We start from the raw sequence: 19,111 nt of genomic DNA, 5'->3' as shown, positions 1-19,111 counted from the left end.
TGAGCTATCCCAGGCAAAGAGAGAACTAATTGGTATTATGATCCTCCTCTTGGGCGATCAACCCTCTCCTTCTTCAGTTTCCCCACAGTGTTTTATTAATCCTTCGTTGTGGCACCAATTTCCTTAATCTTTGTGTTCCAACATACTACTGTGTATGAGTCTGTTCCCCCAGCTTGGGGGCAGGGGCTATACCCCTAGCAGTATCTGGTATGATGATTGGTATGTAGTAATTGCTCAGCAAATGTTTGCCTGGCAACAGTTGGGCAGACATTAAATGAAAGCCCCTTTGGGTTATGTTCTGAATTCCCCTCTGCTTCTCAGTCTCAGGAGACTGGAGCATAAGGAAACTCTGAGAGTTGTTGGATATGTCTTTTTGCCTTACTTGTGGTGATTGTATCATGGGTGTTTGCATATATCTAAACTCATTAAATTGTGTATATTAAATATGTGTAGTTCTTTGTTTATCAATTATACCTCAATAAAGCTGTTTTTCAAAAAGTCTTTGCAAAATGTAATGTCAAGTTGTGTCTTATTTCCATCTCAACGGCCCTTTTCTTTTTTCTCCTTTTCTTTTTATTGTGTGCATGTATCAGGCCAATTAGTAGTATCTTCAGACTTCTGGAACCTCGATTGGTCATCAGCCTGTTCATGTCCCCTTCTCATCTTCATCAACTCCAAAAGTGGCGATCACCAAGGGATCGTCTTCCTCCGAAAGTTCAAACAATACCTTAACCCGTCTCAAGTTTTTGACCTGTCGAAGGGTGGACCTGAAGCCGGGTAAGCATGGGCTAAGGGATATAGTTGGGTATATAGAAGGGACACTTCACGCTATACATTCTAGACTAGGATAGGTTTCCTGGAATCAGTTCTAGTACCTGGGCAGAAAAGATATATTTTCTCAAGTCAGGATGCAGACACATAACTTCAGAGTATTTGGGGTTGGCTTGTTGGAAGATTTTTAGCCCTCTCCCAGAAATCCCTTCAAGCCCATGCCCTGCTCTCAGATTTGTTCCACCTTTCCTGGTTAGAAGAAGTCTAACTATGTCTCCTGACCTCAGAGGAAGAGGCAAATGGGCATTGCTGTTCACCTTTCCTGTCCCTCATTCTTTCCTGGGGCCAAATAGATATATCTCCACTATAGACCTGTTTTACTTATGGGCCATCTGGCTGTTCAGCTCTGGTTTCTGTGAAGCCACTGGCCACTGTGCAAGGCATTCTTCTTGGGCCTCAGCAAGTGGGTTTAGCTAGGTTACTAGTAGCTTCCAGAACAAGGGTAGGCATAGAAGAGGGTGGGATGAAGCAAGGCCTCATCTCCAGGATTGCTTATGGGAGCATTGCCTGTGATGTTAGGTACACAGAGAGATAGGAGCTAAGTGAAAGAAGGCAGGTAGCCTGTTAGCAGGATGCAGAAGCAGTAGTCCTTAGCTCCTGGCACAGTATAGAAAGGAGTTGTAAAACCTAGCAGTTCATGAAATGACTTCCTTTCCTCTCTTTCTTTCAGGCTATGCATGTTCAAGAATTTTGCTCGTTTTCGCATTGTGGTTTGTGGTGGAGATGGCAGCGTGAGCTGGGTCTTATCTCTGATTGATGCCTTTGGATTACATGAAAGGGTGAGTTCCTAGCTGACTCAATTCAGCCACTGCTAGAGAGACTGAGGGTATGAAGCAGCTCGTCCCAAAAAGTCCCCAGTCTTCACTCTCCTTACCTATATCACACATGTTTTCCACTGGTTTCATAGTCAACCTGACACAGATAGCCAATCTAAGCTTCCTCACCTAAACAATTTCCTGTGGGAAGGAGAAATGAGGGAGTTAGTAGAAAGAATGAGCAGTGCTTTATTCCCCAGGCCCCAGAGTAAAGATTTGAAGGGAAGGAGAGCAAGCAAAAAAGAAGCGTCTTCAGGCCACATTCAGCCGCCAATTTCCTTCCCCTCCTGAGGCTACTGATTTTCTTCCCTGAGTCACAAGAGTAGCCGAAACTTTCCTCTCACTTTCCCCCCTCTCCCTAGATAGCTCCCTGCTCTTCTGACTAGTAGCTTTGTCTCCCAAGACACCTTATCTCCTTGGCCAAGCCTTGATAGAAATTTGTGGCTATACTTCTCTTTCATAAGCTATCTATAAATATTGGCATATTCCAACCTTTCCCTGTACTGAGTACGTTCTGCCTTGTCAAGAATGGGGCCAAACTTTTTAAGAATGGGGCCAAACTTTTTAAGAAAAAGTTCACTCAGCCTCAGATATCTTCCTACTACACTTCTTAAAATCAGAAGTCTCTTATTGTCACTGGCTTTAAGACCACTATCTTTCCCAAGGAGCACCTTCTGGGTTCTTTTATGGGTGGATCTTGGTAGGATTGACTGAATATTTTGCCTGGTTTTGTTCTTGCAGTGTCAATTGGCAGTCATTCCACTTGGAACTGGCAATGATCTGGCCCGTGTCCTAGGCTGGGGTGCGTTCTGGAACAAAAACAAGTCACCTGTGACCATCCTCAACAGAGTGGAGCAGGCTAGTGTGAGGATTCTAGACAGGTGAGTGGCTGAAAGATCAGGTCGTTGTGCTTATTCCAGTCCCATATCAGTTACTCTCAGTTATATCATCTCATTCCTTTCTGGCTTCAGTGCAGGGCAGTTTTGGGGGGCCTTGTCTATTAAGAAGTCAGGGTCTACCATGTATCCTTTAGACATCACTAAAGCCCCTCTTCACACTTAAAAGATCCTAAATCAGGAGCCCCTCAAGTAAATTTAAAGGGTTTTGTAAACTGCCTTCAAATTGCATAGCTAATTATCTATATAAGCATATTTTTTTCTTGGAAGTGATTCTATCTTTCTATTCTATTCTAGAATAGTATAGAAACTATTCTATAGCTTCATCAGTTTTTCAAAGAAACTCAAAAAAATTAGGGTTCAGAAACAATTGGCCTAGATTGTCTTTGCTCTAGAGAAGAATGAGTATTGCCATCCTATCTCCTGAGAAGAAGAGATAGGGTCAATGCTGGGTCATAGTATTTGATTTATGGCTGCCCATAAGAATATTCTGGGAAGCTTTTTCAAGGTACCAAGCTGAGCCCACCACAGAGATTCTTATTCAGTACATCTTGGGTAGGGCCCTGGTATATGTATTTTATAAAAGCACCTGAGGTGATCTTGATAGTTACCTCTCTGGTTGAAAAGCACTGCCCTCTGACCCTATGATGGAATTCTTTCCATCACACTGGCCTCGAGAAGTCATGAGGCAGAGGCCCCAATTGTAGTATATCTTGAGATCAGGTGACCTGAGATAGTGTGGGCATCACTACAACTCATCTTCCCCCACCACATAAACATTTTGACCTTTTTCTTGACATGTGAAGCATTGATGACAGCCTGTGATGAAACAGAGCCCTAAATATCTGTCTTTGACCTTCATTTCAGATGGAGTGTGATGATCCGTGAGACTCCCAGACAAACCCCATTGCTAAGAGGACAGGTTGAAATGGATGTACCCCGATTTGAGGTAACTACTGCCCAGCTGTAATTCAGGCCAAAACCTTTATTACACAGTGCAATAATAGGCAAAACCCAGAGAGAAGCTTTTGTATTGTCCATGGGCTCAATGAGGATGAGATCACTGAAGACTGGAGACACGTCAATCAGCAGCTTTTACTAGGAACTGTATTAGGCATTGGGGATATAATTCATTCAACCATTTACTTATTCATTCATTCAAAATATGTATGGAAAATATTTATGGATTCCCTACTATGTGTGAGATACTGTTCTGGGAGCTGTTCTTATGTACTAGTGGGTAACAAAGAATGACACAGTTCATGTTGTCATGGAGTTCATAATCTAGTAATAGAAACAATAGTTTTAATAAAATAGTATGAGTGTTAGTATATAAGGAAGTAGAGAGGGGTGTGAACACCCAGCAGGTGTACCAAACCCAGTCTGGGGGAAATCAAGGAAAGCTTCTCAGAAGAGCCATTTCAGAAAAGATTGAAGGACCAGAGGGAGTCAATCAAGATAGCAAGAAAGAGGAGGCCTGTTCCGGACAGACTGAATAGTGCGTGTTGTTCCAAAGGCAAGACAGAGCATAGAATATTCACAGAATGGAATGGAATATTCACATACATTTATTAATGGCTAAGACATAGGGGTCAGGGAGGAGAAATACAGGGAGAATGACTAAAGATGAGGCTGGAAAAGCAATCAGGGGCCAGGCCAGGAAGAAACCAGTAATCCATGGTAGGAAGTTTGGGCTTTTATCCTAATGAGAATTATAGAAGGATTTTTTTCTTATATTATTATGAGAATTTTCAAATATACTAGCTTCTTGAACTCAATAGTAAAATTAATTAAGACTCTAGCCTACAGGATGTAACTCTCAAAGACATAAAAAGGCTTATTTCAATATAAATGACATTTTATTGGCCATCTACTATATGTATATCACAGTACATATACATATTATTAGGCATTATATTAAAGTTTGAGATATATAATGCCAATAAGCCTGCAAATATATATATATATTATATTATTATATTATATATATATATTATATATATATAATATATATATAATGGTAGAGTCTACCATTAACATTTCACTATACTTGCTTTATCACATATCTGTGCATCTATCCATTCTGCTATCTAATAGTATTCTGCTATCTAATAGAAGTGTTTTAAGCAGAAGAGTTCCATGATACATGGAAAAACAATTGAAAGAATAAAGACTAGAGGCAAGGAGAAAAGAGAAGAGATGCAGTTGTCTAGGCAAAAAAATGATGGTGATTTGGACTGGTGAAGTGGTAACAGGGATAAGGAGGTGTGGGCATATTTAAGACATATGGGAGGGATAGAATCATCAGGACTTGATAGATGTTTGAATGTAGGAGGTGATGGGAGAGGGAGAAGTAGAAGCTGTAGTTAAGAATACAGACTCGGGGGAGACTGGGTGGCTCAGATGGTTAAGCGTCTGCCTTCGGCTCAGGTCATGATCCCGGGGTCCTGGGATCGAGTCCCACATCGGGCTCCCTGCTCCGCGGGGAGCCTGCTTCTCCCTCTGCCTCTCCCTCTCTCTCTCTCTCTGTCTCTCATGAAAAAATAAATAAAATCTTAAAAAAAAAAAAAAGAATACAGACTCGGGCACCTAGCTGGCTCAGTTGGTAGAGCATGTGACTCTCAATCTCAGGGTCATGAGTTCAAGCCCCACATTGGGCAAGAAGCCTAGAAAAATAAAAGAATACAGACTCAAGAGGCAGACTACCTGGAATCAAATCCTGGCTCTGCCACCTATCAGCTACCCCTTTCCTGTGCCTCAGTTTGCTGTTCTGTGAAATGGAGTTATTATAAGGACTACATAAGAAAATATTTATATATATACCTTAGAACAGAGCCTGGTACATAGTAAGTATGATATAAATGAATGCTATTATTATTACTTATATTATTATAATAAGAGGTAACACTCTGGCATTGGAAAGATGGGGGTTCAAATCCCAGATCTATTATTTACTAGCTAGGCAATACGAGATTGTTTGTTCATTTGAAATATGGAAGAAAAAGTTACCTCCATGAGTTTTTGAGAATTATTTAAATGAGAGCAAGCAATATATATCTCTTATTTTTAGAATGACCACAGATCTAAGATTATCTATGGGGCTCTTCAACAAGAATTCTTTGATTGTGATTATCTTCAGAGAGGCAGTTGAGTTGTTGGTAAAGAGTCAGTAGGAAATAATGAGGGGATAAGGATGGGCAGCAGACTATGTCCCAGTCCTTAGATTCCAGGGCTGAACACTCCTTTCTCCCTAGGCTGCTGCCATCCAACATCTAGAATCTGCAACCACTGAGCTGAACAAAATCCTGAAGGCCAAGTACCCCACAGAGATGATCATCGCAACCAGGTCAGTCTTCCTTTAGCTTTCAAACTGGGGTGCTTTTTTCCCTTCATGGTCTGTTCCTCAGTCAGAGAAGGAGCTCATTTTGATAGCTTGGGGTACTGACGCCAAGGAAAGTATCAGATTTCTCCCAACTCAAACCTCCTGAATGGAAAGTTTAGGAAAAAATAGATGAGATTGAGGAGAGGGCTCCTGCTAGTCCAAAAAGACAAAATTACAAGCCAGAGATTTGGAAGGATTACAGAAGGGAAACAACATTCCACGCTATTCAAGAGCATAACATAACTCCCTGCAGTAGGGAAACCTTGCTTTCCATCTGACCCTGGGAAAGGTCTCTGTAGAACTGATGACAGCTGCTTTCTCATATCCTAAACAACATATTCTGCCCTTCCAAATATGTGGGTCATTCATTCCTCCTGGGACATTTTGGATGGTTCCTGACGAGTCCGCTATATTCTCCTTTGATAAACACTCCCCCCACCAAGGACAGTCCTCCCAAAGTCATTATGTTTGTATTAAATTATATGGGCCCTTGAACCATAGCTGATTTGACCCAGGGTGAAAACCTGACCCAAGCTGGAGCAATCGAATTTTCTTTTCTGGAAATTCTGAATTTAGGGCTAAGAAATTCTAGTTAAACTCTCTTAGGTACTCATGTATTTGACCGTATATATATGAAGAAATGGAAAACCAAAGGGAGAGGGGAAAGGAAGGAGAGGGAGAGAAGACAGATCAGGAAAGAGAGACAGAAGGAAAGAGAAGGTGGAAGATGGACTTCATAAGAGAGAAGGGCTCTGGACCTCATGGTCCATATCACGTTGTCCCATCTATCTTATCTTTGCAGATTCCTGTGCTCAGCAGTGGAAGATTTTGTGGTGGATATTGTAAAGGCCTGGAGTCGGATAAAAGAGAACAATACAGCTATAGAATCTGTGATTTTGAAAGTAAGTTTCCATTCCTTTTATCTTGCATGCTTTGTGGAGCCAGGGCCTCCTTTTTATCTTTTATTTTTTAATTTATTATTTTAATTCTAGTATAATTAACATACACTATTATATTAGTTTCAGGTGTACAACATAGTGATTCAACTATTCTATACATTACTCAGTGCTCATCATGTTAAGTGTACTCTTAATCCTGTTCTCCTATTTCACCTATCCCCCAACCACCTCCCCTCTGGTAACCATCAGTTTGTTCTCTATACTTAAGAGTCTGTTTTTTGGTTTGTTTATTTTTTCTTTGTTCATTTGTTTTGTTTCTTAAATTCCACATAAGAGTGAAATCACATGGCATTTGTCTTTCTCTGACTGACTTATTTCACTTAGTATTGTACCCTCTAGATCCACCCATGTTTTGTAAATGGCAAGATTTCATTATTTTTTATGGATGAGTAATATTCCATTGTATGTATATAACACATCTTCTTTATCCACTTATCCATGGATGGACACTTGGCTATTGTAAATAATGCTGCAATAAACATAAGGGTGCATGTATCTTTTCAAATTAGTATTTTCATTTTCTTTGGGTAAATAGCCAATTACTAGATCCTATGGTAATTCTATTTTTAATTTTTTGAGGAACCTCTATAGTGTTTTCCAGAGTGGCTGCACCAGTTTGCATTCCCACCAACAGTGTAAGAGGGTTCCCCTTTCCCCACATCCTCGCCAACACCTGTTGTTTCTTGTGTTGTTGATTTTAGCCATTCTGACAGGTGTGAGGTGATAGCTCATTGTGGTTTTGATTTGTATTTTCCTGATGAGTGATATTGAGCATCTTTTCAAGTGTCTGTTGGCCATCTGGATGTCTTCTTTGGAGAAATGCCTGTTCATGTCTTCTGGCCATGTTTTAATTGCATTATTAGTGTTTTAGATGTTGAGTTGTTTCAGTTCTTTATATATTTTGGATACTAACCCTTTATCAGACATGTCATTTGTAAATATCTTCTTCCATTCCATAGGCAGCCTTATGTTTTGTTGATTATTTCCTTCACTGTTCAGAGCTTTTTATTTTGATGTAGTCCCAATATTTTATTTTTGCTTTTATTTTCCTTGTCTAAGGGGACCTATCTAGAAAAAAGTTGCTATGGCTGATGTCAGACAAGTTACTGTCTGTGCTCTCTTCTAGGATTCTTATGGTTTCATGTCTCACATTTAGGTCTTTCATCCATTTTGAATTTGTTTTGTGTATGGCATAAGAAAGTGGTCTAATTTCTTTCTTTTGCAGGTTAATGTCCAGTTTTCCCAACACAATTTGTTGAAGAGACAGTCTTTCCCATTGGATATTCTTTCCTGCTTTGTTAAAGATTAACTGCCCATATAATTATGGGTTTACTTCTGGGTTTTTTATTCTGTTCCACAGATCTATATATCTATTTTTGTGCCAGTATCATACTGTTCTAATTACTACAGCTTTGTAATATAACTTGAAGCCCAGAATTATGGTGCCTCCAGCTTTGCTTTTCTTTCTCAAGATTGCTTTGGCTATTTTGGGTCTTTTGTGGTTCTGTACAAATTTTAGGATTGTTTGTTCCAGTTCTGTGAAAAATACTGTTGGTAATTTGATAGAGATTGCATTAAATGTGTAGATTGCTTTGGGTAGTATAGACATTTTAACAATATTTGTTCTTCCAATCCATGAGCATGGAATGTCTTTCCATTTCTTTGTGTCTTCTTCAATTTCTTTCATTAATGTTTTACAGTTTTCAGAATACAGGCCTTTCACTTCTGTGGTTAGGTTTATTCCTAAGTATCTTATTATTTTGGGTACAATTATAAACAGGATTGATTCCTTAATTTCTCTTTCTGTCACTTCATTATTGGTATATAGAAATGCAACAGACTTCTGTACATTGATTTTGTATCCTGTGACTTTACTGAATTGGTTTACCAGTACTCTCAGTTTTTTGGTGGAGTCTTTCTGGTTTTCTATGTATAGTATCATGTCAACTGCAAATAGTGAACGTTTGACTTCTTCCTTGCCCATTTGGATGCCTTTTATTTCTTTGCATTGTCTGACTGCTGTGGCTAGGACTTCCAGTACTATGTTGAATAATAGTGGTGAGAGTGGACACTCTTCTCTTGTTCCTGACCATAGAGGAAAAGCTCCCAGTTTTTCCCAAGAATGATGTTAGCTGTAGGTTTTTAATAAGTGACCTTTATTACGTTGAGGTATGTTTGTGGGTTTATTTCTGGGCTCTCTAGTCTGTTCTATTGATCTATGTGTCGATTTTTGTTCCAGTACCATACTGTTTTGACTACCACAGCTTTGTAGTACATCTTGAAATCTGGGATTGTAATACCAGTTTTGTTCTTCTTTCTCAGGATTGCTCTGGCTATTCAGGGTCTTTTGTCATTCCATACAAATTTTAGGATTATTTCTTCTAGTTCTGTGAAAAATGCTGTTGGTAATTTGATACGAATTGCATTAAATCTATATATTGCTTTGGGTAGTATGGACATTTTAACAATATTTGTTTTCCCAATCCATGAACATGGAATATCTTTCCATTTGTGTCATCTTTAATTTCACTCATCAGTGTTTTATAGTATTCAGAGTACAGATTTTTCACTGCCTCGGTTGTTTATTTTATTATTTTTGGTGCAATTGTAAATGGGATTGTTTTCTTAATTTCTCTTTCTGCCACATCCTTATTAGTATATGGATTGCTTTAGATAGATTTTGTATTCTGCTACTTTACTGAATTCATTTATCTGCCCTAGTAGTTTTTTGGTGGAGTCTTTAGGGTTTTCTATATACAGTATCATTTCATCTACAGATAGTGAAAGTTTTACTTCTTCCTTAGCGGTTTGGATTCCTTTTATTTCTTTTTGTTGTTTTGATTGCTGTGGCTAGGACTTCCAGTACTATGCTGAATAAAAATAGTGAGAGTGGGCATCCTTGTCTTGTTCCTGATCTTGGGGAAAAGCTCTGTTTTTCACCATTTACTAGGATGTTGACTGTGGGCTTTTCATATATGGCCTTTATTATGTTGAGGTATGTTCCCTCTAAATCTACTTTGTTAAGGATTTTTGTCATAAATGGATGTGTACTTTGTTAGATGCTTTTTCTACATCTGTTGAAATGATCACATGGTTTTTATCCTTTCTATTGTTGATGTGATGTATCACATTGATTAATTTGCAAATGTTGAATCACCCTTGCATCCAAGGAATAAATCCTACTTGATTGTGGTGAATGATTTTTTAATATATTGTTGGATTCAGTTTGCTAATATTTTGTTGAAGATTTTTGAATCTATGTTCATAAGAGATATTGGCCTGTAGTTCTCTTTTTTTATATTGTTTTTATCTGGTTTTGTTATCAGACTAATGCTGGCCTCATAGAATGAATTTGGAAGCTTTCCCTCCTCTTATGTTTTTTGGAATAGTTGAGAAGAATGGGTTTTAACTCTCCTGTAAATGTTTGGTAGAATTCACCAATGAAGCCAGCTGGTCCTGGACTTTTGTTTGTTGGAAATTTCTTCATTGCTGATTCAATTTAATTGCTGGTAATCAGTCTGTTCAAATTTTCTATTTCTTCCTTGTTCAGTTAAGGAAGGTGATTTGTTTCTAGGAATTTATCTATTTCTTCTAGGTTGTCCAATTTGTTGGCATATAATTTTTCATAATATTCCCTCATAATCCTTTGTATTTCTGTGTTGTCAGTTCTTATTTCTCCTCTTTCATTTCTCATTTTGTTTATTTATTCCTCTCCCTCTTTTTTTTTTTAATGAGTCTGGTTAACGATTTATCAATTTAGTTTGTCTTTTCAAAGAACCACCTCCTGGTTTCATTGATCTGTTCTATTGGTTGTTTAGTTTCTATTTCACTTATTCTGCTCTAATTTTTATTATTTTCTTCCTTGTACTGTTTTTGAATTAGGTTTTCTTTTTTCTATCTCCTTTAGATATAAGGTTAGGTTTTTGAGATTTTTGAGATTTGAGATTTTTCTTGCTTCCTGAGGTAGGCCTGCATTGCTATAAACTTCCCTCTTATAACAGCTTTTCCTGTATCCCAAAGATTCAGGATTTTATGTGTTCATTTTCATTTGTCTCCATGTATTTTTTCTTATGTCCCCTGACCTATTCATTGTTTAGTAGCATGCTATTTACCCTCCTTGTATTTGTTTTCTTTCCTGATTTTGTCCAGTGGTTGATTTCTAGTTTCACAGCATTGTGTAAGAAAAGATGCATGATATGACTTCAATCATTTTGATTTTGTTGAGACTTGTTTCATGGCTTAACATGTGATCTATCTAGAGAATATTCCATATGCACTTGAAAAGAATGTGTATTCCACTGTTTTAGGATAGAATATTCTAAATATATCTGTTAGATCCATCTGGCCCAAATTGTCATTTAAGCCACAGTTTCCTTGTTGATCTTCTCTTGGATGATTTAGCCATTGATATAAGTGATTTGTTAAAATGCCTGCTATTATGTATCACTATCAATTACTTCCTTTATGTTTTTTTTCATTTATTCACAATTTATTTTTTCAAAGAGGTAAAGCATTTGGCTGTTTGATATAGATACACCTCTATTTAAACCACTAAAGGATGGTTTCTGTAATTTGCAACCAAATGTATTCCTTGCTGATTTATATAGTTTTCCTTTCTTTTTTTTGCATTATACTTTTTTAATTCAATTAATTAACATATAATGTATTACCGGTTTCAGAGGTACAGGTCTGTGATTCATCAGTCTAATATAACACTCAGTGCTCATTACATCACATGCCCTCCTTAATGTCCATCATTCAGTTACCCCATCACTACACATCCCTCCCTCCAGCAACCCTCAGTTTGTTTCCTATGATTAAGAGTCTCTTATGGTTTGCCTCCCTCTCTGTTTTCATCTTGTTTTATTTTTTCCTCTCTTCCCCTATAATCCTGTTTTGTTTCTTAAATTCCACATATTATTGAGATCATGTGATAATTGTCTTTCTCTGATTGACTTATTTCACTTAGCATAATACCATCTACTTCCATCCAGTCATTGCAAATGGCAAGATTTCATTTTTGATGGCTGCGTAATATTCCATTGTGTGTGTGTGTGTGTGTGTGTGTGTGTGTGTGTGTGTGTACCAGATCTTCTTTATCCACTCATCTGTCGATGGACATTTGTGCTCTTTCCATAGTTTGGCTATTGTGGACATTGCTGCTATAAACATTGGGGTGTAGGTGCCCCTTCAGATTACTACACTTGTATCGTTGGGGTAAATACCCAGCAGTGCGATTGCTGGGTTGTAGGGTAGCTCTATTTTCAACTTTTTGAGGAACCTCTATACTGTTTTGAAGAGTGGCTGCAATACCTTGCATTGCCACCAACAGTGTAAGAGGGTTCCCCTTTCTCCACATCCTTGCCAACATTTGTTGTTTCCTGACTTTTTAATTTTAGCCATTCTGACTGGTATGAGGTGGTATCTCATTGTGGTTTTGATTTGTATTTCCCTGATACCAAGTGATGTGGAACATTTTTTCATGTGTCTGTTGGCCATTTGTAGGTCTTCTTTGGAGGAATATCTGCTCATGTCTTCTGCCCACTTCTTGACTGGATTATTTGGTTTTGGGGTGTTGAGTTTGATAAGTTCTTTATATACCTTTGATACTTGCCCTTTATCTGATATGTCATTTGCAAATATCTTTTCTCATTCCATCAGTTGTCTTTTGGTTTGCTGACTATTTCCTTTGCTGTGCAAAAGCTTTTTATCTTGATGAAGTCCCAATAGTTATTTTTTGCCTTTGTTTCCCTTGCCTTTGAAGACGTGTCTAGCAAGAAGTTGCTGCAGCTGAGGTTGAAGAGGTTGCTGCCTGTGTTTTCCTCTAGGATTTTGATGAATTTCTGTCTCACATTTAGGTCTTTTAACCATTTGGAGTCTATTTTTCTGTATGGTGTAAGGAAATGGTCCAGTTTCATTCTTCTCCATGTGGTTCTCTACTTTTATGAACACCATTTGTTAAAGAGACTGTCTTTTTTCCACTGAGTATCCATTCCTGCTTTGTCGAAGATTAGTTGACCATAGAGTTGAGGGTCCATTTCTGGGTTCTCTATTCTGTTCCATTGATCTATGTGTCTGTTTTTGTGCCGGTACCATACTGTCTTGATGATTACAACTTTGTAATAGAGCTTGAAGTCGGGAATTGTGATGCCACCAGTTTTGGTTTTCTTTTTCAACATTCCTTTGGCTATTCAGTGTCTTCTGGTTCCATACAAATTTTAGGATTAAAATTTAGGTTCCAGCTCTGTGAACAAAGTTGATGGTATTTTGATAGGGATTGCATTGAATGTGTAGATTGCTCTAAGTAGCATAGACATTTTAACAATATTTGTTCTTCCAATCCATGAGCATGGAATGTTTTTCCATTTCTCTGTGTCTTCATCGCTTTCTTTCATGAGTGTTCTATAGTTTTCTGAGTACAGATCTTTTGCCTCTTTGGTTAGGTTTATTCCTAGGTATCTTATGGCTTTTGGTGCAAATGTAAATGGGATTGATTCCTTGATTTCTCTTTCTTCTGCCTCATTGTTAGTGTATAGAAACGCAACTGATTTCTGTGCATTGATGTTTATATCCTGCCACTTTGCTGAATTCCTGTATGAGTTCTAGCAATTTTGGGGTGGAGTCTTGGGTTTTCCACATAGAGGATCATGTCATCTGCAAAGAGTGAGAGTTTGACTTCTTCTTTGCCAATTCGGATGCCTTTTATTTCTTTTTTTGTCTGATTGCTGAGGCTACGACTTCTAGTACTATGTTGAACAACAGTGGTGACAATGGACATCTCTGTTGTATTCCTGACCTTAGGGGAAAAGCTCTCAGTTTTTCCCCATTGAAAATGATATTCGCTATGGGCTTTTCATAGATGGCTTTTATGATATTGAGGTATGTTCCCTCTATCCCTACACTGTGAAGAGTTTTAATCAAGAAAGGATGCTGTACTTTGTCAAATACTTTTTCTGCATCTATTGAGAGGATCATATGCTTCTTGTTTTTCTTTTATTTATGTAATGTATCACATTGATTGATCTGCAGATGTTGAACTACCCTTGCAGCCCAGGAATAAATCCTGCTTGGTCATGGTGAATAATCCTTTTAATGTACTGTTGGATCCTATTGGCTAGTATTTTGGTGAGAATTTTTGCATCCATGTTCATCAGGGATATTGGTCTATAATTCTCCTTTTTGGTGGGGTCTTCATCTGGTTTTGGGATTAAGGTCATGCTGACCTCATAGAAAGAGTTTGGAAGTTTTCCTTCCATTTCTATTTTTTGAAACAGTTTCAGAAGAATAGGTGTCAATTCTTCTTTGAATGTTTGGTACAATTCCCCTGGGAAGCCCTCCAGCCCTGGGCTCTTGTTTGTTGGGAGATTTTTTATTACTGCTTCAATTTCCTTGCTAGTTATGGGTCTCTTCAGGTTTTCTATTTCTTCCTGTTTCAGTTTTGGTAGTTTATGTGTCTCTAGGAATACAACCACTTCTTCCAGACTGTAATTTGCTGGCATATGGTTGCTCATAATATGTTCTTATAATTGTTTGTATTTCTTTGGTATTGGTTGTGATCTCTCTTCTTTCATTCATGATTTTATTTATTTGGGTCCTTTCTCTTTTCTTTTGGATAAGTCTGGCCAGGGGTTTATCAATCTTATTAATTCCTTCAAAGAACCAGCTCTTAGTTTCATTGATCTCTTCTACTATTCTTTCACTTTCTATTTCATTGATTTCTGCTCTAATCTTTATTGTTTCTCTTCTCCTGCTTGGTTTAGGCTTTATTTGTTGTTCTTTCTCCACGTCCTTTAGGTGTAAGGTTAGGTTGTGTATTTGAGACCTTTCTTGTTTTTTGAGAAAGTCTTGTATTGCTATATACATTCCTCTTAGGACCACCTTTGCTGCATCCCAAAGATTTTGAACAGTTGTGTTTTCATTTTCATTTGTTTCCATGAATTTTTTTTTAATTCTTTAATTTCCTGGTTGACCCATTCTTTCTTTAGTAGGATTCTCTTTAGCCTCCATGTATTTGAGTTCTTTCCAACGTTCCTCTTGGGACTGAGTTCCAGTTTCAAAGCACTGTGGTCTGAAAATATGCAGGGAATGATCCCAATCTCTTGGTACCAATTGAGACCTAATTTGTGACCCAGTATGTTATCTATTCTGAAGAATGTTCCATTTGCACTTGAGAAGAGTGTGTATTCTGTTGTGTTAGGATAGAATGTTCTGAATATGTGTGAAGTCCATCTGGTCCAGAATGTCATTCAAAGCCCTTATTTCCTTGTTGATCTTCTGCTTAGATGATCTGTCCATTGCAGTGATGGGGGTGTTAAATTCCCCTACTATTATTGTATTATTATCAATGTGTTTCTTTAATTTTGTTATTAATTAGCTTATATAATTGGCTGCTCCCATGTTAAGGGGCATAAATATCTACAATTGTTAGATCTTCTTGTTGGATAGACCCTTTAATTATGATATAGTGCCCTTCCTCATCTCTTATTCCAGTCTTTGGTTTAAAATCTAATTTGTCTGATATAAGGATTGCCACCCCATCTTTCTTTTGATGTCCATTAGCATTATAAATGGCTTTTCACCACCTCACTTTAAATCTGGAGGTGTCTTTGGGTCTAAAATTAGTCTCTTGCAGACAGCATATCGATGGGTCTTGCTTTTTTATCCAAACTGATACCCTGTATCTTTTGATTGGGGTATTTAGCCCATTTACATTCAGAGTAACTGTTGAAAGATATTAATTTAATGCCTTTGTATTACCTGTAAATTGACTGTTTCTGTCTATTGTCTCTGTTCCTTTCTGGTCTGTTACTCTTGGGCTCTCTCTTTGCTTAGAGGATCCCTTTTAACATTTCTTGTAGGGCTGGTTTGGTGATCACAAATTCTTTCAGTTTCTGTCTGTCCTGGAAGTTTTTTATCACTCCTATTTTGAATGACAGCCTAGCTGGATAAAGTATTCTTGGCTTCATATTTTTCCCATTTAGCACCCTGAATATATCATGCCAGTCCTTTTTGGCCTGCCAGGTCTCTGTGGAGAGGTCTGCTGCCAATCTAATGTTTCCACCCTTGTAGGTTAAGACCTTTTATCCCAAGCTCCTTTCAGGATTTTCTCTTTGTCTTTGAGATTTGCAAGTTTTACTAATATATGTCTGGGTGTTGACCTATTTTTATTGATTTTGAGGGGGGTTCTCTGTGCCTCCTGGATTTTGATACCTGTTTCCTTCCCCAAATTAGGGAAGTTCTCTGCTGTAATTTGCTCCAATATACCTTCTGCCCCCCTCTCTCTTTCCTCTTCTTCTGGGATCCCAATTATTCTAATATTGTTCTGCATTATGGTATCACTTATCTCTCAAAATCTCCCCTCGTGATCCAGTAGTTGTTTATCTCTCTTTTTCTCAGCTTCTTTATTCTTCATCATTTGGTCTTCTATATCACTAATTCTCTCTTCTGCCCGATGTATCCTAGCAGTTAGGGCCTCCATTTTTTATTGCATCTCGTTAATAGCCTTTTTTTATTTCGACTTGGTTAGATTTTAGTTCTTTTAGTTCTCCAGAAAGGGATTCTCTAGTGTCTTCTATACTTTTTCAAACCCAGCTAGTTTCTTTATAATCATTATTCTGAATTCAGTTCTGACATCTTACTTACATCCATACTGATTAGGTCCCTGGCATTCAGTACTGCCTCTTGTTCTCTTTTTTGAGGTGAGTTTTTCTGTCTTGTTATTCTGTCCAGAGAAGAATAGATGAATGCAAGAACAAAATACTAAAATGGCAGCAATGACCCCAGAGAAATATACACTAAATGAATCAGAAGAGACCTGAAACTGGGAAAAAAATTTTTTTAAAAGGGAGAGGATATAATCAGACAGGTGAGCAGAATAGAGCAATACACTGGATTCTGTGTGTATTTTGATCTGTTTTAGAAAACTAGATCCCAAAACTGTAAAGAAAGAAAAACATATATGTCCAAGAATAAAATTAAATACTATGAAAGGATAGAATGTAACTGTAAAAATGGAAATTAAAAGACAAGAAAAACAAAAGAGAAAAAAAAACAGCAACAAATAAAAGGAAGAGATATAAACAGACAGGTGGACACAATAGAGCAATACACTATCTCCTGAGTGTATATTGGTCAGTTTATTAGAAGAAACTACATCCCAAAATTGTAAGGAAAGAAAAACATATATACAAAAATAAAATTAAATACCTTGAAAGGATAGAATGTAACTGTAAAGATGAAAATTAAAAAAGACTTTAACAAAACAAAACAAAAAAGGAAGAAGGGGATAAAAACCAAGGAAAAAGAGAATATGATCAGACAGGTGAATAGAACAGAGCCCTACACTAGATTTTGGGTGTATTTTGGTCTGTTTGAAGAAACTGCATCCCAAAATTGTAAAGAAAGAAAAACATATATATACAAAAATAAGATTAAATACAATGAAGGGATAGAATGTAACTGTAAAAATGAAAATTAAAAAAGTTTTTAAAAAAGAGTTGATGAAATAAATTGGTTGAAAAAAGAAAAAATTTTTTTTAAAGAATTAAAGTTGAAAAACTAAAAAATCATGGGGGAAAGGCAATGAATTCTATGTGCTGTATTCCCCTAGCGCTGGAGTTTTGCAGTTCTCAGTGATCAGTAAACTCAGTCTTGGCTGGCTGTTCTCGCTGATCTTCTGGGGGAGGGGCCTGTTGCCATGGTTCCCAAATGTCTTTGCCGGAGGCGGAATTGCCCGCCCTTGCCCAGTCCCGGCTAAGTAATCTGCTCGGGTTTGCTCTCCGGAGCTTTTGTTCCCTGCAAGCTTTCCGTACAGCTTTGGAGGCCGAGAGTGAAAATGGCGGCCTCCCAATCTCCGCCCCGGATGAGCTGAGAACTCGGGGCCCCGCTCCTCAGTGCGCCCCTAGAGAAAAGCAATCAGTCACTCCCGTCTCCCCGGTCTCCAGCCGCACTCCGTGCTCACCCGGCCTGTGACCGAGCATTTCTATCTCTGGCACCCGACCCCGGGTGGAGTCTCCAAACCCAGCAGATCCCTGCGGTGCGCTCCCGCACCTCTCCTCCCGGGGGAAGAAGGTGAGTCTCCCCGGATCTGCCGCTTGTTGGGTCCCTGCTGGAGGAGCAGGGGCCCGACTGTGCCGTGGATCACAGTCTATGGCAACCCCGAGCTGAGAGCCCGCGCCTCGGCTCTGTCTCTGCAGCCGGCTTCCCCACTCCGATACCTGGGAGCTCTGCCGCACTCAGGCACCCCTGGTCTTTCTGTGACCCCGAGGGTCCTGAGACCACACTGTCCCACGAGGGTTCCACCCCCCGCTTAGCCACTGGAGCGACGTCCCTCAGCGGAGCCGACTTCTAAAAGTTCCGATTTTGTGCTCCGCGGCTCTATCACTTGCCAGAAGCGGCTGACGGAGGCCCCTCCCCCGCCGTCTATCCTCCCGAATATCGCCTCGGATTCACTTCTCCGCACGTCCTACCTTCCAGAAAGTGGTCGCTTTTCTGTTCAGAGAGTTGCTGCTATTCTTTTCTTACATCTCTGGTTGAGTTTGCAGGTGTTCAGAATGATTTGATAACTATCTAGCTGAATTCCTGGGCCCAGATGAAATTAAGGTGTCCTACTCCTCTGCCATCTTATAAATAAATCTTCCTTTATGTTTTTTAATAGTTGCTTTATATATTTGGGTGCTCCCATGTTGGTTGCATAAATATTTACAATTGTTATATCTTCCTGTTGGATTGTTCCTTTTATGATTATATACTGTCTTTCTTTGGCTCTTGTTAGAGTCTTTGTTTTAAACTCTGTTTTGTCCAATATAAGAATTGCTATCCTGGCTTTCTTTTCACTTCTATACTGGCATGATAAATGGTTTTCCATCCCTTAACTTTCAATCTGCACGTGTCTGTAGGTCTGAAATGAGTCTCTTGTATGCAGCATATAGATGGGTCTTGCTTTTTTATCCACTCTGTCACCCTATGTCCTTTGAGTCCATTTACATTCAAAGTAATTATTGAAAGGTATGTACATATTACCATTATGTTACTCATTTTATGGTTGTTTTTGTACTTCTTCTCTGTTCCTTTCTTCTCTTGCTCTCTTCTCTCATGGTTTGCTGGCTTTCTTTAGTGATATATTTGGATCCCTTTTTCTTTATTTTTTGCATATCCACTATCAGTTTTTGATTTGTGGTTACCATTAGCTTTGTATATAACATCTTCTGCATATAGCAGTCTATATTA

At 38.5% G+C, this 19,111-nt stretch overlaps 1 protein-coding gene across 1 annotated transcript in view; it reads left to right on the top strand.

Moving 5' to 3' along the window:
* The window catches only part of DGKK (diacylglycerol kinase kappa), a 147,824-nt gene that overhangs the window by 96,672 nt on the left and 32,041 nt on the right, over positions 1-19,111 (top strand). Inside the window, exons 9-14 of the mRNA XM_032397941.1 lie at positions 594-777; positions 1,502-1,610; positions 2,388-2,527; positions 3,410-3,491; positions 5,797-5,888; positions 6,727-6,826. Of these exons, the coding sequence (XP_032253832.1) occupies positions 594-777; positions 1,502-1,610; positions 2,388-2,527; positions 3,410-3,491; positions 5,797-5,888; positions 6,727-6,826 (707 nt within the window). The remainder of the gene's footprint in view (positions 1-593; positions 778-1,501; positions 1,611-2,387; positions 2,528-3,409; positions 3,492-5,796; positions 5,889-6,726; positions 6,827-19,111) is intronic.

The sequence above is a fragment of the Phoca vitulina genome, unplaced genomic scaffold (assembly GCF_004348235.1).
Source record: "Phoca vitulina isolate PV1807 unplaced genomic scaffold, GSC_HSeal_1.0 scaffold107, whole genome shotgun sequence".
NCBI lineage: Eukaryota > Metazoa > Chordata > Mammalia > Carnivora > Phocidae > Phoca > Phoca vitulina.
This window is presented reverse-complemented; position numbering and strand designations above follow the sequence as displayed.